Source organism: Aplidium turbinatum, chromosome 3, assembly GCF_918807975.1.
Source record: "Aplidium turbinatum chromosome 3, kaAplTurb1.1, whole genome shotgun sequence".
Taxonomy (NCBI): Eukaryota; Metazoa; Chordata; class Ascidiacea; order Aplousobranchia; family Polyclinidae; genus Aplidium; species Aplidium turbinatum.
The window spans coordinates 24,227,154-24,249,616 of NC_137474.1; the positions used below are offsets into that span (position 1 = coordinate 24,227,154).

At 39.4% G+C, this 22,463-nt stretch overlaps 1 protein-coding gene across 4 annotated transcripts in view; it reads left to right on the top strand.

The window, feature by feature from the left end:
- LOC145767323 (spectrin alpha chain, non-erythrocytic 1-like) overlaps nucleotides 1–22,463 on the top strand; it is a 203,849-nt gene that overhangs the window by 178,868 nt on the left and 2,518 nt on the right. For 3 of the 4 annotated variants that reach the window (XM_082579120.1, XM_082579121.1, XM_082579122.1), the window contains 4 exons: nucleotides 6,457–6,558; nucleotides 6,823–6,959; nucleotides 7,433–7,622; nucleotides 12,598–12,890. In XM_082579120.1, the coding sequence (XP_082435246.1) occupies nucleotides 6,457–6,558; nucleotides 6,823–6,959; nucleotides 7,433–7,622; nucleotides 12,598–12,890 (722 nt within the window). Of the gene's footprint in view, nucleotides 1–6,456; nucleotides 6,559–6,822; nucleotides 6,960–7,432; nucleotides 7,623–12,597; nucleotides 12,891–12,959; nucleotides 12,978–22,463 lie in introns of all 4 variants that reach the window. The other variant, XM_082579123.1, reaches the window with a different exon arrangement.

Sequence of the window (22,463 nt, forward strand, 5' to 3'; positions counted from 1 at the left end):
CCGCTGGTATGGACAGAAAAGGTATGGTAGGAAGATCTAATGGTGCTGTGAAGTTGGCTCGCAATTTACGAATTCCAGGAAGACGTGAGGTTGGCCGGGCAAAATTAACTTGGGAAGCGATAACAGTAAAAGATTGTAGAATAATAGAATTTATTGGTATCTGACCCTTGTAACCGAGAGAAGTGGACAACCGATGTGCATTGTGCAATCTGCCATGCGTGCAGCTAGCCAGTCATGTGGAGTGGGGCCTGCGAGTGTAGAAATGCCCCGCAAAATATGAACGTAAAAACAAAAAGCAATGGTGATGTGTAGAGTTGTAAATGCAAAAAAAAAAACGAAACGTTTTTTATTGTTTTTTTTCATGCTTTTCTGGAAAAGTTGCAAATTTTTTTACAATTTGCAGTTTAGTTTCAGTATAGTGCTCTTGAAAAACATTAAACTAGTAAAAATGGTTTTATTGGTGTGCTGACATTCCTAAGTGTTTGTGCTTAGCAGCAGCATATATTTTTCTGCATAGCTTCTTCATTCTCAGGCATGTGTAGTGGCAGTAGACCTGACAAACATTGAATTAGGCCTAATGCAATTTGATACATGACATAATGTGGATGAGTTAATTTCTTTTTCCTTTTATGGAAGTGTCCTATATGGAAGGTAGCCTACGGTGTTAGTATACCTGTAGCCTACTTGTTATTCTTGTACACACTTAATGGGTTGACGAAAATTTGGCAAAAACAAGATGGCACTGCAGTGGCGTAGCCAGGAATTTTGAAAGGGGTGGGTTTTGATGGCCGGCGGGCGAAGCCCGTCGGCGTGTTCGCCTAAGACCACACCCACCGGTGGGGGGGTCTGAGGGGCCTCCCCCAGAAAATTTTTACTTTGAATTTGGTACATTCTGAGAGCATTTTCAACAAAAATGTGGGTAGGCCTATGAATATTTCTGTAAAATAGTGCTGTCCGGTGGCATAGCAAAAGGATAAGATCATGTTTTCTTCGGCATTTTTCGGAAATAAAGCTAAGTCTCTATATTTTCTTCTGGTATTTGAATGTTTGGTATTGGCAAAACTCGCTCTTTTAATGCAGTTTCGTTTAAAATTAGGCAAACTTTGTTTTAGAGACATAAAGAGACTAAAAGCATCATTCTCAATATCGTGACGTCACACGCGTGCCAAAGGGGGGGGGGGTTGAAACCCCCCAAAAAAAACCTTAGCTACGCCACTGGATGGCAGTATTCAGAACACACATTACCTTGTTTGTGGTAATTTACTAATGCTTCAAGCTATTGCCAAAAGCTTGTTTAAACATGTTTTTTAACTGAAAGCTTAGCAACGATGTATATGCTTTATAAATGTTGAAACAGAAGTATTCCTTTCGTGAGTTGTAAGGTCTTAGACACTTTGTCATTGATACTGATTGTCAGTGATGTCATTGATGCAGATCATTTGTGACATAATGCAAGAGATCTTATCACTGATATTTTTAGCTGTCAGAAGTAAGTGCATTTGTCAGAAAAGGTTTAGGTTAATGTTCCTTTCAAATACCCACCACCCATGTTGACTATTGTTAGTAACTACCAACCCTGAAGGAAGAAATTTTTCTTTTAAATTGGAGTTTTTCAGCAATGCTCAGTGTTCACAGAGTGAATAAATGCTTCATTATACTTTTCCTGACAAGTATAAAGTTTTACCCATATTCCCGCAATGCAGGAGAAAGATACAAAACAAACATCAAAGATGAAAAATTAATTTATTTGGGAACAAAAACAAATTTAATGAAACTAACAAAAATCTGATGTAGTAAGAGTCTATTTGTCTGCTACGAAGTAGTTATGCAAAATCAGAGTCCTCAGCAGGGTTGCATTCCTGGGGGAGCTCGGGGGGCTCAGCCCCCCTAAATATGAAAAAGCTTGATGTAGGGGGGCTCCGGGGGGGGGCTCGTTCAAGCTTCCACTTTTCAGCTCTTCTGGCTGAACAACGACTTATCGACTCAACAAATAACACTTTAACAGCTTTCTCACAACAGAACTGCAAAAATACACGAATACAAGTTGGTAGCAATCGCTGTTTTCCGTGATTAGGTCCCGTATAGTTAGCTTAATTCTATCATGCAATCTACATCTATAGTAAAGCAAGCTTTTTGCAAATAGGGCAATAAAGAATGACATAACAAATTTTGTGGCTCTTTTGACATTCTAGATGTCTACGTGTGATGTGACCTCTTGCATCTTGCCTTTCCCACTCATTAAAATTTAGGAAAGTGGGTAAAATTTTCAGTGTGCGTTGTGTTGTGTCCTCACATCGTGGTATCAATGCTCTGTGAAATAGTTTCCCAGAATTGTATAAACGCTTTACAGCCCCCGCAGAAAGGAAGAATATTAGAGAAACAGATCGGGCCATGTTCAAAGGTCTATGCATCAAAATGACCACCAAGGAATTCGTAGAAGATCTGGGGCTTTTAAAAGATTGTCTTCGGCAATTATCGCTTTTGTCAGAAACTTTCCAGACTGAGAATATCAACTTCGTAGAACTAATCGTCACGTCAAATAGACTGTTAATTCTTTAAATTTAAAAAAAGCTGTTCAAGAAGCTAAGTATTCGTTTGATGAAGTTGTTAACTTGAGTCCTGGAAGTACAAAAACTACTCCTTTAAAGGCATAACGTTGGACCAGTTCAAAGCTCGACGTAGAGCCTATCCTTCTTTTGGTCGTAATCGGTTTCTTCAAGCTTCAGTTGACAACATTGGAAGCAGGATGGTGGACACTTCTTCTTCTTTTATTGTCGCACTTGATTCCAAGCATTGACTGCCTCGTGTATGAAAAGTTTCCAGGATTCTCTGTTGTTTGCTTTGTGTATTAGGTGTATGTTGGTGTTAGTTTTGTCGGTTTGTTGGTTTAAGTATGTTAATCTTTGTCTGCCTTGGGCACGCTTCCCTTCAATTTTGCCTGTGAGAGAGAGATGTTCTAACTTTCCTTTTTGCAGCACGTGTCCTAAAAATTGAAGTTGTTTTTCTTTGATATTTTTTAGAAGATTGTTTGTTTGTTGGACACTACCAATGAAAATTCTGTGAAGAGCTTGGAAATTATTGTACCAGAGTTATGGCCCGCTGTATCGAAGTTCCATGGCAAGAAGGAGAGCAGATATTAACCTACGGGAAATAGAGGAGAGATTTCATGTCACCACTTTTATTTTCGATTGTACGTTGACAATCCTTGCCATATGCCAGATACGATAAAGTTGCCAAAGAATATACTACTAAACATGATTGCTATAAGTTCTGCTGAAGCCGAACGTGGATTTTCGCAAATGAACTTGGTCATCACACCGCTACGATCAGGGCTGACCAGATCAATTGTTTCAGTAATGTTGTTCATCATCATCAATGGACCACCTCCTCATATATGGAATGGCACTGCGGCAACCCGTTGCGGACTCATCGATCGGCTGTGGATACTCAGGTTAAGCATTCTAAGCTGCTCCATTGAATGAACTCAGATGTGTGCAAAAACTGTTTGCTTGCTAAAATCAAAGACTGTCGTGGTGCTTATAATTTAGTCCATAAAACCAAAGACCTGGCAGACAGGCTATTTGTTTTGTATAATCTCGTTTGCACCAACTTAGAATATGCTTTTGCTGTATTTTGCTAGTAAGAAAACTTCTAACTATAAAACTGCTTTCCACGTATTATTCAATATCAGTTAGAACTCTACAGTCTACAATATAGTTATTAACGAACAGTAGGCTACAACTCTAGAGTTCTAACTGATATTGAATAATACGTGGAAAGCAGTTTTATAGTTGGAAGTTTTCTTAGATTTGCTTTTTCTACGTGTTTATAATCATCGTATTTATTGGGCTACGGTCTTATAGTTTTGTATAATATTTGATCTTTTCTGTGATTTTTTTTATATAGTATTACCTACTTTGAAGTCTTTTGATTGTTGAAAAGGACTGAGAACTTCCTGGCGTCAGCACTACCTGATTACTCACTATAGAACTGCGAGCATTGTGTTTCGCTAACCATACTGGTGTAGCCATCAAGACTTTTCCCAAAAACATGTGTTTCTCGGCAGTCGAGTGTTGCAAGAACTCATCGATGGACACGTGTTTCGCCCATGAGGCTGGGCTCTTTTTTTTTATCTTGGCGGTTTCCAACTTCTATGGTCACTGTCCTGCTGTCTGGATCGACCGACACCTTTCATGGGCTCTGATGAGCGTCGCGTCGGGCGCCTTAGCACTGCGTTCGGTTCATCCCGCATAGCCAGTCCTGCTTACCAAGAGCGGCCCACTCGGCGCCCTTCGATTCTTCGCAAATCCGGTCGGTTCAAAGCAAGCAACCGCTGGTTCTTACCGATTTAAAGTTTGAGAATAGGTCGAGGCCATTTCGGCCCCGGATTTCTCTAGCCATTTGCTTTACCAGATAAAACTCTTGAGAGGAGCGCCGGCTATCCTGAGGGAAACTTTGGAGGGAACCAGCTACTAGACGGTTCGATTTGTCTTTCGCCCCTACGCCCAGGTCGGACGATCGATTTGCACGTCAGAATCTCTACGGCCCTCCACCAGAGTTTCCTCCGACTTCGGTCTACCCAGGCGTAGTTCACCATCTTTTGGGCCCCGACGACCAGGCTCTTGCCGGAGCCAGCCCTTGCCACATAGTTCTCATCCGCTGCTTTTGTCAGTCAATTGGATTCTTACCTATGTGGAAAGAGAACAACTAAACCAACTGTCGCCAAGGATATGCACAGTTGAGACCCTAACCCTCATGGGCGAAACACGTGTCTATCGCTGAGTTCTTGCTACACTAGATTGCACAGAAACACTTGAAATCTTTTAACATTTTCTTTAAATTTTATAATCATTTCAATAGTATTGCATTCTTTATTATTTGTTGCAGACTATACTGAAGAAGCCACACTTATGTGGCGAAAGCTCAACCTTTTCTAGAACGTATTAATAAATTAGTTTTTCTGATTTGGTGTGATATTGTTTTCTTTATTTCTAATGTTTTGTCACACTGCGCATCGTATTGGATCATCAGTAGAATCATAAGAAAGTTTGGTGAATTGAAAAGTTTAGTAACGAAGTTTTGTTTTGGAATGATATTGAATAGTTTGTAAAAGTGAAAGTTATTTCCGATTGTAAAGTTGCTGTTGCAAGTAGTAGCGTATATTTATTTTGAAGTCGATGAAGAAGTTTGCTGTTCAGAATTTGATTTGTTTATCTGTTAGAAGTGCTGAACCATTTCTTTAGTTATTCAAGAAGTTTCTGAAAGCAATCTACAATCTCAAAAGTAGAACTATTCGACATTTAATTGACAGTCACTGTTTAATGTTTGATATCCCACTAAATTACGCCATCAAAATTTCCACAGTTTCGGTACGTGTAAGAAATAAGGAGAACTGAAACAGTTCTGTTTTCGGTCATAAAATATGACTTCAATTTAGATTAAATTGCTGAGATTGGGCTCTGGCAGGGTAAATTCGGAGATACAGTTCAAATATCTGTTGACAAACAAATTCAATAATTTGCGGATAAGGGAGACAGCTGGGGCTTTCAGGTTGAGTTGCATGAAGTGTTGGAAGCGCAAGATTAATTATATTTTGCAGCCTGATAAACTTGCTGTTGGTGTTAATTTGCATTTAGTTATCGTCTTCTAGACTAGACCTCTGCCAGCCCACTGCAGAGTTTGTAAAGCAACTATTTCCCTTAAAACAAGGCTTCGTCCACACAGAACATTTTCTACTGGTTTGGCTTCTGTCATGCCGTTCGTTTACTCTAAATCAGAGGTGCCCAAAGTGTGGCCCGTGGGCTACATGCGGCCCGCGGAACTAATATCTGCGGCCCTCGTCTAGGCATCGTAATTTACATACATAAGTTATATCACAGATTTCCCAGAATTTTTTTAATTTTAGTAGTTGGAGTTAAATTTTAAAACTCTTAGCCATACACTATAAGAGTCCTTTTTTAACCTGCAAGACCAACAAGTCAGAATAACGCACAGACCTACGTGCTTGACTTTTGGTTTGTAATCATTTGGTTAAGTAATAATCATATATCAGTTTCAAGAATTTTCTGCCAAATTTCGAGGACAAAAATTAATGAAAATTTAATGTGGCCTACCAAGACTAGCGAAATGCGGCCCATGATTACAATACTTTGGGCACCCGTGCTCTAAATCTTGGAGTACTAGGCATAAGCCGGGATATGATAAAAATATTGTAGCTTTCTACATCAACCCCTGCAACTTTTTGCATGTCTTGTATTTTGAGAGCTTCTCAACAATCAGTGATCATGTCGAAATGGTTGTTTTGTGGGACGAATTTGTTATTAGAGACGAATTCATTATGCAAAGCTTCAATATTGTGAGTTGAACCATTCACGTCCGTCGCTCCTTTCGAACAACATTTCATTGCCTAAGTTTGAGTTTGCTTAGGAAACTTCAACCTTGGTTGTGTGTCGGTAGGCTGACCTTGTTGAGTCGTGGATGGGCGATCAGGAAACGGCACTGACGTTGGATGAACACTCCGATGACTTGTCTGTAGTTCAAGCACTTATCATGAAGCAGGTGAGCACGGCACGATGAAGTCCTTTGCAAAGGCACATTTATCAACAGTTTAAACTATTTCTTTATTTTCAATAAGAATGCGCGTTGCTGCTGGATGCGTTTATGAAGATGCGTTCTTACTTAACTTCATGAACGTAAATGAAGATGGTATTTCTTCTAGGCTTCGTGCTAAAGTTGTCCTATTGTAAGCAAACAAACATGCAATTGATTCGGCAATGCACTAGCCTACTTGATTATTTTTTTAACATTTGCGGCACATGGCAGGCGACTTTCGACGCGGGACTGAACGCTTTCGAGCAGGAAGGCATCACGAACATCACAGCGTTGAAAGACCAGCTGCTGGAAGCCGGTCACGCTCAGTCGGACGCGATCACCCGACGCCACTCTCAGCTCATGAAAAGGTAAATCTGTCTATTCAGAACATATCCAAAGTCTTGTGATGTCACACATACGCATACAAAGCTCTGTAATTGTGGCGGTTCTTTTGTGAGCTCCATTGTTTTCTAAAAGCCAGGAAATGTTTGACATCCGATTGCAAGTGAAGCAGTTCCACTGCTCACATACACTTATCACCTTTGGCACTTTGTGGTTCATTAGCCAGATAGAATTGTGGGATGCCAGATAGAATTGCAGAGTTTCTATTGATTATGACCGGCTGGATTTAGAGTTTTTGCTTTAATATTGTGCGCAGGTTCCGCACTTTTGTTGTGATTACTATTTTTATACGCTTACTACAGTATACTTGACCAAGATTGGAACAGTTACAGAGATACCTCAATACTTCTTTCGTGCTAAGTGAAAGTTAACTATCCTAATTTGCGCCAGAAACAAGCTACGTATTCTCCACTGACCATATCGCTCATCTGGTTCACAGGTGGGTAAATTTGCAAGATTCCTCAAATGTGAGGAAGAAGAATCTTGAAAAGAGCCAGAAGAGACTGCGAGGCATCAACGATCTCTATCTTCTTTTTGCCAAAAAGGCATCTGCCTTCAACTCGTGGTTTGAAAACGTGGAAGAAGATTTGTCGGATCCAGTCCGTTGTCACTCAGTAATGGAGATCCAGGTGAGCCTTGAAACAATCTCATATTTATGAGGAGTGTAAAGGCTTTTCTTGTATTGCTAGTTTGTTGAATAAAAAACTGGTTTGAATGTTTACTAGAACTATTTGCGTTTTCTTAGTTTTGTTGCATATACAATTATACATAATTAATGAAATTAAATTCATTTGATAAAATGTTCATGATTTTGGGCCTAATATTCTATATCTGTGGTTCTCGACCTTTGGTGCTCTCAAAGTGGTTGCGGACTTTTAAAGATTATCTGAAATTTTAGTGTTTTGCATCTCCCAACGACGGAAACAAATGTTTATTAAGTTCTGAAGAGACAAGTTTTTTTAGTTTTCGAAAAGCAATAAAAATATTACTACGTTCAAAGAATTTCTGTTTTTTATTTGTGATTAATATTAATCATCACAGTTCGCAGTTTGTTGTATTCACAGTTCGTTGTTAAACTGTTGAGTGCTAGAAAGGTGGCCAGTTTCAACGGTAATTTTTTGTTTTGTTTTGGAATTGCAAGAAAATTTAAGCAGTCCCTTTTTTGGCGTTCTATTTTTACCAAAATGTTTTCGATTTTGATTATATTTTGCGCGGGTTTGTCATACTTTGGTCTATTTTTGGGTTTATTTCATCACTTGGGGCGATTAGGCTATTTTTGAGCTACTTTTCAGCAGCAATTGGGCAGGAAATTTAAGAAAAAACATCTGGTAACCTTGGCTAGTAGGATGTTGACTAAACTTTGCATTTCTGAATTAAGAATTAATCAATATAATTCTGTTGCCTCCAAAAGCATTAAGTTGAACATACGTAACTTTATAAAAAGATCGAAATTTTTAAATATGAATTTGTTAAGTTAGCAAACTGAACCTTTGTGCGGCACCTTTTGAAATTCCAAAAATCGCATCGTTGTGATACAAAGTTTTAGAATCACTGTAATACACAAATAAAGCACAACCAATCAATTTTTAAATGTCTTAATACATCGATCATGTAGTAATGTCGGAAACTTTCATGGACCCCCCTGAAAACGTTTTGCGGACCCCGGTTGGAACCGCTGTTTTATATCTTCTAGTTGTAGTTTTCCATAGAATACATATTGCATAGTTTGTATATAGTACAGTATGTACTTGTACTAGAGTATTTCATCCAGACTGAGTGTTTTCATTTGTAAAGCCATCACTAAAATTGTTTCTTTCAATTCACCTAGAGTCAGCCATGGAACGTGGCCAATAAACTATTGACACGTCGTCATTGCGCGGTTTGAGGTTGTAGCTTTAATACCGTGTGCCTGGCATTTGTGGAGGCCATGGATGAAGATGGAGGCCAACGATTGCTTTTTGTGTAACTGTCTATAGAAATAGAGGGTCCTCAAAAAGTTTGCACTTCCTTGATTGCTACATGAGAGAACTTGGAGAACAAAGTTGGCGGCTGTTAATTTTGCAAATAAGCTTTTCAAGCGTTGGACCCATTGTAATGTGTATTGTATTAGCATAGATGGAATGTTTCCCTAGTCACGGATTTTCGAAAGATTGAATTTCAACCTAAGAAAGGAAAAAAAAGAGCTACAAACAACCAGTGCAACATTTAAAAGCCATTTACGAGAAATTTTGATTGACATTGAAGAATTGTATGACGTTTTTTACATTGAGCCCAAACAACGCCGAAACCTTGAAGTTATTTACATTTTTCTTATGAAGATTAAAAGAATCCAAGAAAAGAAAAATGTTCTGATGTGGTTGATCAAACTTAATCAATCAGACATGAACATCATTGAGGAAACAACAAGACCTCAATTCATTTCGACAAACAGGCTTCAACAAGCTATGTAAATGATACATCGCCTAGTTCTGGAACTGATACGAGCTGAAGTGACAATTTAGAGATGTCAACATCACTGGGTCCAGACGTAGCACACCCACACAAGAAAGGCAAACGCAAAATCATGTTTCTTTGAAATGTCATAATATGAAGGGTGGTTGGTGTCTTCTCATTGACCGCTTCAATGTAAGTCCTTAATACGATGACGTTGATGGATCCTTGGATTCTCAGTAGTGACTGGCGTGTATGGGTCCTCAGTAGCAACTGGCGTGGATAGGTCTTTGATAGCAATCAACGTTGACGGAAGAGGAGCCTCGTCGGCTGTCGATGACGACGTGAAGGTAGCCTCATCTGGATCCCTGATTTCCGGCGAGACGTGACGTGGGCGTAGCTGGTTGATATGGTGCCACCATATTGCACCTCGATGGTCCACTCGAACCTGTAAACTACGATTTCCATGTCGCTTCACCACGACGGCAGAAACCGAACGAAGGTTTCGAGATTGTCTGGAACCAAAGTACAAAGCATAACCAAGATCACCAATATCGAACTTTATTGATTTTCGGTTTTGTTTCCGAGGTGGAGGACTCGTAGGCGGTTTCGTGATCTGAGATGAAGAACGAAGTAAAATATCTATTTTCGTACGTAATTGGCGGTGGTTCAATAACTCACTAGGAGAGTAACAACTGGCATTAGTCGTACAGCGAAACTGCATCAAGAATTGAGTGGCCGCACTTCTAGGTGATAATGACGATTTTCTCAAAGCCTGCTTGAAAGGGAGTACCAAACGCTCGGCAGCACCAACGTAACAATACGTAACTTTATAAAAAGATCGAAATTTTTAAATATGAATTTGTTAAGTTAGCAAACTGAACCTTTGTGCGGCACCTTTTGAAATTCCAAAAATCGTATCGTTGTGACGCAAAGTTTTAGAATCACTGTAATACACAAATAAAGCACAACCAACCAATTTTTAAATGTCTTACTACATCGATCATGCAGTAATGTCGGAAACTTTCATGGACCCCCTGAAAACGTTTTGCGGACCCCGGTTGGAACCGCTGTTTTATATCTTCTAGTTGTAGTTTTCCATAGAATACAGATTGCATAGTTTGTATATAGTACAGTATGTACTTGTACTAGAGTATTTCATCCAGACTGAATGTTTTCATTTGTAAAGCCATCACTAGAATTGTTTCTTTCAATTCACCTAGAGTCAGCCATGGAACGTGGCCAATAAACTATTGACACGTCGTCATTGCGCGGTTTGAGGTTGTAGCTTTAATACCGTGTGCCTGGCATTTGTGGAGGCCAACGATTGCCTTTTGTGTAACTGTTTATAGAAATAGAGGGTCCTCAAAAAGTTTGCACTTCCTTGATTGCTACATGAGAGAACTTGGAGAACAAAGTTGGCGGCTGTCAATGTTGCAAATAAGCTTTTCAAGCGTTGGACCCATTGTAATGTGTATTGTATTAGCATAGCTGGAATGTTTCCCTAGTCACGGATTTTCGAAAGATTGAATTTCAACCTAAGAAAGGAAAAAAAGAGCTACAAACAACCAGTGCAACATTTAAAAGCCATTTACGAGAAATTTTGATTGACATTGAAGACTTGTATGACATTTTTTACATTGACTCCAAACAACGCCGAAACCTTGAAGTTATTTACATTTTTCTTATGAAGATCAAAAGAATCCAAGAAAAGAAAAATGTTCTAATGTGGTTGATCAAACTTAATCAATCAGACATGAACATCATTCAGAAAACAACAAGACCTCAATTCATTTCGACAAACAGGCTTCAACAAGCTATGTAAATGATACATCGCCTAGTTCTGGAACTGATACGAGCTGAAGTGACAAATTAGAGATGTCAACATCACTAGGCCCTGACGTAGCAGGCCCACACAAGAAAGGCAAACGCAAAATCATGTTTCTTTGAAAGAATCGCGTGTTTAAAATACCAAATTTTAGCTCTGAAAGGTTTGGAACGTACGGAAAGTGAAGTGTTCAGAGACAATAAATTAATTCTAAAGTATCCATGTTATAGTATGGCAGTTGAGAGACATTTCAAGTTGGTCACTGAAGCATGAGCAGTTGTTTGTGGATTCGAAAGAAGAGATGGACGCATTTATAAGGAAAAATTTAAGTACGAGGAAATTGATGAAAACCTTCAACACAAAGAAACAGTTTGATGCATGTAAATTTCTTGTTTGGCTTAGTCTTGACAATGAAAAACAGGACTGGTATTTATAGTATGATACCACAGAAAAAAAACTTTTTTCCATCTGAGCCGTGTATAACGTAAATGATTTTTTTTAAATTGTTTTTTATGCGTTGTCAGACATGTGTGGGCTGGTATTTTATGTTATTTTGAAATACCGATACCAATACCGATAGTATTACCGATAGTATTGTATACCGATAGTATTGTATGCAATACTATTTTACATTTAAACATAATTATCGACTAAGTATTTGATATTTAAATAACCTTTTGGTGGTATGTTTGTGTTTCAAAGATTGAAATATACCAGATGTTACTTTAAAAATTTTCAGTTGATCAATTTTCTTGATATTTTCTGAATGATTTAATCTGTTCCACAATGATAACTTACAATTTGGCAGGATGTTGTGATTCAGATCAGCTTTTTATGTAGGCTATCGTAGCTATGTCCCAGGTCAGTGCTCAGCCTGATTTCCGCGGTGCTACATGACAAATTGATAATAATCATGTAGGCTACTTGAGTCTACCCTGGCTAAATAACAGATTTGGAAAACAAAATTTGAACACCTCTTCAAAAAACAATCTTTTTTTATTTTTTTAGCTGAAACTTCAGGGTAATGTGTTTTTGTCAACTTGTTATTGATGTGGTACAATTAAAAGAAAATGTTGCATTAAAGCAGATGTAAACATGGACCTTCTAAGCATTTTATGTCAAGAACCAGCTTTTTAGTTTAACTGGTTCTCAAGTCATGAAATTTTTTTTCGATTTTGAAAGTCACATGACCATTGACCTTTCGAGCCATTTAGATACAGGTAGCAGATGACCAAAACTACTTTGGAAGTTATTTTTAGATCTAAACGCCACTTTTAACATCTGGTTTTTAAATATGAAAAAAAAATAACTTTTTTCACTCCACCCTAACGTACACTGATCTGTAGGCACTGCTCAAGGAACACAACAATTTCCGTGGCACACTAAGTGAAGCGAAGCAGGAACTGAATGAACTCTTTTCCATTGATGAACGGCTGGAAGTAATGAATGGATCGGTGAATCCATACACATGGTTCACCCGGCACAACCTGGAGGAGACCTGGAGTTCCGTCTTGCGAATGGTTGAAGACCGGGAGGCCGAGCTACAGCGTGAACTCGGTCGCCAAGAAGACAACGATGCAGCCCGGCAGCGGTTTGCCCTTGAGGCAAATGGCTTCCATGAGTGGCTCACAACTACAAGGTGATATTGTCGATCACTTCGTGATGGTTAAAACTTTCTATGTCTTTATCTTTATTTTCCCTGTTTCAGATCTTATATGTTGGACAGGTATTTATACTTTCTTTCATTGACACGCTTCCACCTTACACTTAAGGTACTCGTCTTCCAAAGCAACATCATCTCTCCACATGCACTCCTCCCTGCAACATCACCTCTTCAAAAACACTCCCCACTGCACATCATCTCTACACAAGCACTCCCCATTGCAGCATCACTTCTCCAAAAACACTTCCCACTGCAACATCACTTCTCAACAGGCACCCTCCACTGCAACATCACATTTTCACAAGCACTCACTACAACATCATCTCTCGAAAGACATTTTCTTCCGAGAGAAGATTAATCATTTAACCTTGGTTACTGGTGCTTGTTTTAACCAGATCTGTTTTAACCTGGGCTGTGGATTGTGGAATCGGCAAAAATTAAGCAAATCTGACTTTTCAATGTTTAATGGTCCAATTTCGGTTCCAGAGTTGCCAGATTTTTTAGGGTTATTTTATTTTTAAATATGGAAAAAATAGGTAATTTTATAAAAACGCAGTAGATTAGCATTTTTATATTGTAATTTGTAGGTTACGTAAGGTTACAATATTCTTACAGTATCACAAAAAAACGAGGTCACATTTTGATGAAATTTATCAACATCTATCGTCCTTGTTTTTAACAATCCTCTTCAACTCTGGCTGATATTTCGTTATTGCCAATCGAAGTAACTCGTTCATACGGGTGTCTTGAGGCTTTAATGTCATGTGTTTTAAGGTAAAAAGCACAGACTTACAGACGTATGTTGATCCGAACACTGACAGTAACTTCAGTGCGGCCCGTTTGATATTGGGGTATTTTTCCATTGGAAGATTTTTCATACTTCAATGATACTTTTCTTAAAACAGGTTTCAGTTGATCTTACTCACAAAGATCACTTATGTCCAGCTCAGCGGTAGCTACATCTGAGACGACCTGGACTTTAAACAGTTCGTAGCAGAATTAAACCGGTCGACGATGAACGAAATTTGTGGTGTTTTCTGTTGTAGACCATGGAATCAGAGTACGAAGTGTTCTTGAGGGATTTCAAGCAATGTTGCATTGCTTATTCAGGGCGATGTTAGTGACTTTCTTGCTGGCTTTCAACAGAGTGACGAATCTCCACTAATCTCCGTAAAATGTGATGAATTTCAATTTTGTATATACGCCTTGAACAGCTTCAGTTTATTAACAAACGCATACATGCTTTGCACTAGGTGAGGTAGCATTTTAACTTATCCTGAGAATTTAGGTCAGTGGTTCTCAACGGGGGCGGTACCGCCCCCCAGGGGGCGTTTTGACTTTGTAGGGGGGCGGTATGATTACTTCGGCTTAAGGGGGGGGGGGCGTTTTGATTATTAGGTGGCATTCTGGTTGAACCCATCTACCGCCCAGCGTAACGATTTCATCAAAGAGCTTCTATCTTCGTGGTAGCATTTCCTACCTCATACCTGGTAGAAAAGGGATTCAGCTGTGTTGTTCTGCTACTATGCTACATACCAAACTGCGAAAGGTTCAAGGTTCACACTGACTACCACTACCAGTAGGCCTATACTGTTTTCATGCTCGCAAATATATATTTGCTTTTATCAATTATAGTTACTAGTCTCTAAAACCCTTAGTCCTTACAGCCTGTTTCACCCTAAAAGGTCCTTATTCTAATAGCAATAGAATTCTATTTGAATAAGGACCTTCTGATGATCCCCCTTTTAAGGCAAAACAGGCTGTAAGGGTTTGGTTTTAGAGACTGGTAACTAGCCTATATTTGAATTTGATGTTATTCGCTCTGCTTGGCTTTTTGCATGGCATTGAGCACTTTTGTAGTATTAATACTATTTATTCTTTTATATTCACTTTTCGCAATTAATCGTTTTTGTTGGGGGGCGGTAGCATTTTTCCAGTTCATGAAGGGGGTGTTGGGCCAAAAAAAGTTGAGAAACGCTGATTTAGGTCGACCATGTCCTAGGTTGGCCAAAAAGGCTAGATCCGTAATTCACTGACGATATTGACTGCTTGAGATAGTTCTTGTTTTTTTCTGTAATGAACAGTTCCGCGACATCTCAAACCTGAAAGAAGCGATAGAGTACCTGGCTTTTTGACAGTTATCTTAGAGTACACTGCAGCGGCAGGTCACCTGGCAGCTTTTGGTCCAACTCAGTAATGCGATTGTTAAAGAGCGCATGGGTGTAAATGTAGATGACGAATTCCATCACAGACTTCATGACATTGTCCACATTCGAGATTTTGGATACAAGTTAAGCCGCCGACTTGTGCATTTTTAGAAAATCGACTTAGGAAAGTTATATTGTGCATCAGAGCAGGGCGAGCTCTACAACAAATTCAATTTTTTTTAAATTATTTTAATGTCCTAGGACCAATGCTGTTCGTCATATTTTGTATTTTATCTTATTTTATATTGTATTCAGTAATTCTTGCTTTATTAGTTAGACCAGAACTTTACAAAACTATTTTGCGCTGAACTCCTTCAGATTTATCAAATTTTCTCGACGCTGCTTCATTTTTACTTTTTTACGGCTTCATTTCTACGGCTGAAAGATGAAGAAGACTTACGTTGTTCACTCTCTGGAGTTAAACCTCGCATTAAAAATCTAGTTGCTGAGAAGCAGTGTCAAGTATCTCACTAATGTGTACAATAAACAGACAAAAATGCAATTTTTTTGGTATGATACTTATTTAAAATCTAGGGGGGCGCGAGGCACATGACCATTATTGAAGGAGGGCTTGATAGAAAAAAGGTTATACTTCCTGACTTTTATTTTTTCATTGGTATATCCACTCTGATCGAATTTCATGTTTTACGGTCAATATCAGGGGGTAGAAGTTTACCAAGAAAATTACCGCGCAGCCTAAAAGGACCAAGCACGTCAATTGACGTCAAAGGCGATAACACGTTGAAATGTATACACTCTCCTACACTGCAACAGTTTCCAGGCTGATTTTATTGTGTTTTTTGTTTGTGGTTACAAAAGTAGGTGCTCACTGCCTACCTACAATCCTTCCTCGGTCTGCCTGAACCGTACTTGCAATTGTTTCTTGTTGTTTTTTGATTTTATTGAGCTAGCGAGTTGGGATAAAAACTTGATTTTGTATAAACTTACAATGGCTTTAACACGACAACTTAAATCTGTGGTACACATTCATTTCTCTAGCTTGCTTTTTCGATAATGAAATGAAACTCAACACAAAGGCAGGCAAAATTGTGTCCAGAAACAACGGCTCCCGGCACGCAGCAAAAGGCGATAATCAGTTGTGAAATCTCTTTGTAGCCAGGCAAGCCACGTCACGCAGAACACAGAAACAACGCAAATTCAATGTCAACAAAATTTCATCACAATTTCAATTCTGATCAAGAGGGCAATTGACCCACCGGAACAGTTTGCAAATAGGTTTTGCAGATCAGCTGTGTTAGTAGCACATCGGAATACAGTGGCTTTTTCTATGCTTGAAGTTTAATTTGATTACTTAGCCTCATTTTTGTGGTCCCAAAGTTGCTGCCCTGTCGGAAAAACTAGTCATGAGCAATAAAATGCAGAAAAAAGCTAAATTTTCTTGTTACCAGTAACAAATTGAAAGTTACATTTTAGTCAAGGAAAGTCTAGAATCTAGATAGAATGTTTCCTCGACCAAAGTTTCTATTCTTACAACTATAACAGCAGTGGGGATTAGACAATTTGTGCAGAACTTCAACATAACCTCTACAAATAAGTTTGTTTTCACAGTTCAGAATCCAGGTAACTCACTGACATAATATTTCTTGTATTTAAAATGTCTCCAAGGTGTATCGGTGAACAGTGTTATGGTTGTTTTAAAATATTGCTTTGGACTTTTGCAATGGTGAATACTCGGATTCCAAATCTAATGAAGTCAGAAACACAGTTGCAGCTATTCAGGATATTGAGAATGAGAATTCTTCTGATTCTGATGAAAATTCTGATCAAGAGATAGCAACTGCAAACACAAATGATGGTCCGGGTGCTTCAGATAGCAGTGGTGGTAATGGCAGTTTATTTGTGGCAAAGATGGGTCGCAGTGGCGTCGCTCAGTTCGATCCCAAGTCTTTGCAGGAAAAGCACAACAAAATATTGTTAGAATTGGACCAGGACCTACATCATTTTCTACATCTGTCTCAACATCCCTTCTGTCTTCTGGATGAAATTATGAAATACCTGATGTTGTGTTTTTAAACTCATGCAACGAGTCATACTGGAGTTCTGTTTTATTAAAAAATTGTACAACCAAGATAGAGTGTGAAACCTCCAAAGTAAGCCCAAAACGAGAAGCGCTGATCAACAACAGCATGCGGATGAATACAAAGCAAAAGGGAAGACTTGAGGGGAACGAAAACAATGTACATAATTTTAACATAAATAAACCAAAATACACGTCACCTCCCCAACAAACTTATGACAACCCATAACAAAGGGTGGTTGGTGTCTTCTCATTGACCGCCTCACTGTAAGTCCTTGATACGATGACGTTGATGGATCCTTGGATTCTCAGTAGTGACTGGCGTGTATGGGTCCTCAGTAGCAACTGGCGTGGATGGGTCTTTGATAGCAATCAGAGTTGACGGAAGAGGAGCCTCGTCGGCTGTCGATGACGACGTGAAGGTAGCCTCATCTGGATCCCTGTTTTTCGGCGAGACGTGACGTGGACGTAGCTGGTTGATATGGCGCCACCATATTGCACCTCGATGGTCCACTCGAACCTGTAAACTATGATTCCCATGTCGCTTCACCACGACGGCGGAAACCGAACGAAGGTTTCGAGATTGTCTGGAACCAAAGTACAAAGCATAACCAAGATCACCAATATCGAACTTTATTGATTTTCGGTTTTGTTTCCGAGGTGGAGGACTCGTAGGCGGTTTCGTGATCTGAGATGAAGAACGAAGTAAAATATCTATTTTCGTACGTAATTGGCGGTGGTTCAATAACTCACTAGGAGAGTAACAACTGGCATTAGTCGTACAGCGAAACTGCATCAAGAATTGAGTGGCCGCACTTCTAGGTGGTAATGACGATTTTCTCAAAGCCTGCTTGAAAGGGCGTACCAAACGCTCGGCAGCACCATTCGCATCTGGATGGTATGGTGCTCCAGTGACATGTACTATTCCTCTTAGTCTTACAGTAGTTCTGGAATTCTTTCAAAGAGAACGTAGTGGCATTGCATGAGGCAATGGAGTGGGGGTATCCAAAATGGGCGAAGTCCTCTTCTAAACGAATATCGGCTACAATAATCGGTAACAATAAGCCAATTAAAACTAAAATATTAATTGCATGATCGATGTGAATTAGACTCCAAGGCTTCTCTGGAGCTATCCTTGGGTGGTCAGGAGCCTTGCTTGGTGCAGCTTGATGCTCACCACATGCAATACATTTTCTGCAGAGGATTTGCCAAGTATTTAGATCCCCGCCCTAGAACCAGCTGGGCCATGGCCTCATCAACCGTTTGCTCACCGGTGTTGGACGCTTTGGTGCAGACATGTTATGCTGGGGCTTGGCAGAGAGTGCTGCTTGTGAGTGTGGTGAAATGCAGACGGCAGCCCACATTATCAAGGATTGCCGGCTATACACACCACCTCATGGTATGGAAGGCCTAGTTTCTATCGATGACGACACCAGGCAGTGGCTAATCAACCGATGCCCTGACATATAACGACAACACGAGAGAAGAAGACTCCAAGGCTTCTCTGGAGCTATCCATGGGTGGACAGGAGCCTTGCTTGGTGCAGCTTGATGCTCACCACATGCAATACATTTTCTGCAGAGGTCGACAATGTCTGCATCCATGTTGGGCCAGTAAACTGCTCTCCTGGTCAGCTGTTTCATGCACTGCGTGCTTCGGTTGGATCTTTAGCATTTGACTTCGCAGGCCATCCATGTACGAAGCGAATAATTTTATCTTTCCTAGAAGGATCCTGAAACGGATCCTTAGAAGTTTCATTATGCAAGGTGGAAGAGTTGGAATGACTCACCTGCGAGTCCAACGTATCAATTGTGCAAGCAATATCTATATCTGCACTTTCTCGTCAAAATTGGGTCATCTTTGGACGGAAGACAGCTTAAGGCATCGGCATTTTGATGGTGCGTTGTTCTGCGATATTCTATGCAGTGGTTGGCAACTTCTAGTCCGCGGACCGGTGCCGGTCCGCGAGGAGTTTGTTACTGGTCCGCGAAAAGTTCGTATATTTTTGCAAGTTTAATAAAGGTTCAGAATTATAGTGGTCAAGATCACCGATAAAAATTTAGTAAAATTGAAATTAATCTCTTTAATCGAATCATGTGTGTTACTGGGCATCCTTTCTTTACTAAAAATTGCTACAACCTGTCTATACCTGGCGTACTTTCTTGAGTTTGTTGAGACTGGCAACGCAGCAATGCTCTTATTACATTATTTTGTTAAGACTAGCAATGCTCTTTAAAAGCTCATAAATTACGAGTGATGGTAGGCTGTAGTACATGGCCATCTTCAGTTAGAGGCCTCGTACATGTGCGCCATTTTTTTTTACTGGAGGCAAAACTTTTGTACTTGTTAGTCTTGCCGTGCTTGTTAGTACTTGCCGGAATACCCTGACCTTGCCGTAAAAGCATTAGTAACCTAAAAGCATAAGTTCAAAACGAGAAGCGCTGATTAACAAAAGCATAAGGATGAATACAAAGCAAAACAGAAGACCCGTTAGCTCAGTGGTTACGCGCCCTGCTCAAGATCACGCGGCGCAAGTTCTACTCTCGGGATGTGTGCTTGAACAACGCATTTCAGGACTGCTCTCCATTCAGCGGCATCTAATGGATGGAATAATTCGCCCGCAACAACACTTCAACAATCGGAAAACTTCACTCTGCCAATTTCGGTAACAGGCCCTGCGCCAAAAGCCTCTACGAGTATGCGAAACTACCAGGAATAACCAATCAAGGCTTAGTCAGTCCGAGGATAAAGATTCAAAACCAACCAACCAAGACCTGAAGGGAACAAAAGAAGTGTGCATAATTTTAATGTAAATAAACCAAAATACACAACACTTTAGCTTTGTAAAAACAGAGAGAGACTGTTCACCAGGCATTTGGTACTGTAATAAAATTAGTTTGCTTTGATTTGAAAAATGAAAGGAGGAATTTGGAAACTGATGAATTCTACTTGTCGTCTTCCCTTTGGAAATTGTTTATAGAGAATTGCCAGCAGGCCTACAACCTATCGTGTTTAAGAAGCGGGATCCCGGTTTCGGGAGTTTCCCGGATTTAGTGGACTTTTGATTTCCCGTTTCCAGGTTTTTTTGAGTAAAAAATCCTGTCTTTTTCAACAACCAAATCCAGCTGGTTCACAGCGATCAAAAAAGTGATAGCCTTTCTGAAAGGCTTTACCACATATCTTTAGGTATTCCATAGACTCACACATAGGCTACAATTCGTAACAGTGTTTAACGATAGCCCGCTTTTAGCCATGATTAAGCAAGATATGAGATTCTTGAAAGCTATTAGACAAAGACCAAGCACAGTGGAGCAGCTTTTCAATGCTTTATTGAGCATCCCACCAACTTCAGTGGCACCAGAATGAGCATTTTCTGCAGCAAGATTGTTTTCCGCGAAACTGCGATCACGACTAAGTGACAAACCTATTAATGCCCTACGTTTTCACGCAGTTATTACATCAAAAATAAATAAAACAAGCTTGGATGCATTTTTCCTTTTATTGATTCAGTATACTATATGCGCCCTACTGTTTGTATTTTTACAATCTTGATTTACTGTTATCAGTACGGTAAAACCCCAGACTGCGGTGTCGCCCAGTTTCTACATTGTATTTACTGTGTAGGCCATTTCTTGTCTGTACATGATTCACTGCTAGATTAAAGACCGAACGCAAATTGAACGAAACCGTATTTATTTCTCCGCACCACCTTGATACTGAACTCCAAAAATGGTAGCTTTCATATATTGAACCGATCGTGAGTTGAAACTCAATCTCCTGACATGAAAACGGACGCTCTAAGCAGGTAGCCAACTTATATTATTGTACTTAAAAAAGTATCGTTTTTTTCCTGGGTCCCGAGATTGGGTGAATTTTTGGGTTTTCCGGAATTCTTTTAAAACCGGGCATTTGGAAACCGTAGTTCTAACCCCCATTAACCTTTCTGTTCTAGTTCAACCTAACTCATCCGTTTTAACCCACCCTAATTCATGCACTGTAACCTATTTGTTCTAATCCACAACCTATCTGTTTCAGTCCAACCGAACATCTGTTATAAGCAACTCAAACCTATCCGTTCTAATGCACCCCAACCTATCAGTTCTAACTCACCTAAACTTATCCATTCTAAACTACCCTAGCTTATCCGTTTTATCTCACACTGACCTATTCATTATTTGAAGACATCTTAAACCTAAGATTCTTTCTAACCCACTCTAACTGGTTTTTTCTGGACGCTTTCTTTTCCAGTCTTGGCTACCGTCACGTCTTCTCTATTCTCCACTACAATATCGTCACTCTGGAAGACGTCCTTTATCCCAGGTGCTTCCTCGACCAGTTAGTTTTTATTGGAATTTAACTTAAAGCCATTTCCATGTTGGCCATGCAAACCATTCTGTTACGCTTATGTTTGTATAGAAATATCTTCATGAACTTTTGTCATTGATTGAAAACTTGAATACTTTCTGCTTCTGCAATTGTGGTGGCATGATTAGGGATGGTTAAAAACGGTTTTTTAGTCGTCGTTTTTTTTTACCCATTTTTTGTTCGTTTTATTTGTTTTTTAAACTATTTCCAATCGTTTCATACATTTTCCGAGTAGCAATTGTTGGAGTATAGCTGCTAAATGACTTATTATATTTAGTTTGCTGCAGTTTTGACTAAGTCAGGAGTGTAGTCACATGCTCAGCAAACGGTATTAATCAATCAACCACTCCACTTCAGGTGTCACCAATGATGAGGACTATTCGGTCCCAGTGGTGACCATGTTAACAGCCAACTTCCTTTCTTGATTGTCTTCATATCTTTTATTTGTTTGTTCATTTCTTTCATTGCATATAGCCTATTATGATGAGCATTATGATGTTCTTTAAAGTCTAATAGGGGAATCTACATTCTACAGTCTAGTCTAGTCGAGTGATGCAGAACTTATCGATAAAATGCAGACAATACCACACTAAATTGACAAATTCAAGTTCTTTCAATTCAAATTTAATAAACTTGAATTTGCCAATTTTAGTGTGATGCTCTGTACTTTTTTCATTACTGTATTTTATCACACTACGCTTCCTTTTGGATCACTGATGAAGTCAAACGAAAAGTTTAGTGGCGAAATTTTATTTTGGTAACCTATTGATGTCTTGATTATTTCAAAACTAATATTTCAGAGATGCAATAGTGCAAATTTTGTAACATATAAATTTTGGATTGAAAAAAAATAAGCGCAAATAAAAACGACTCACATCTCCAGACATGATCATCTGGACGCTTAGATACACTCTTTCAGTGGTTTTCAATCTTTTTTTC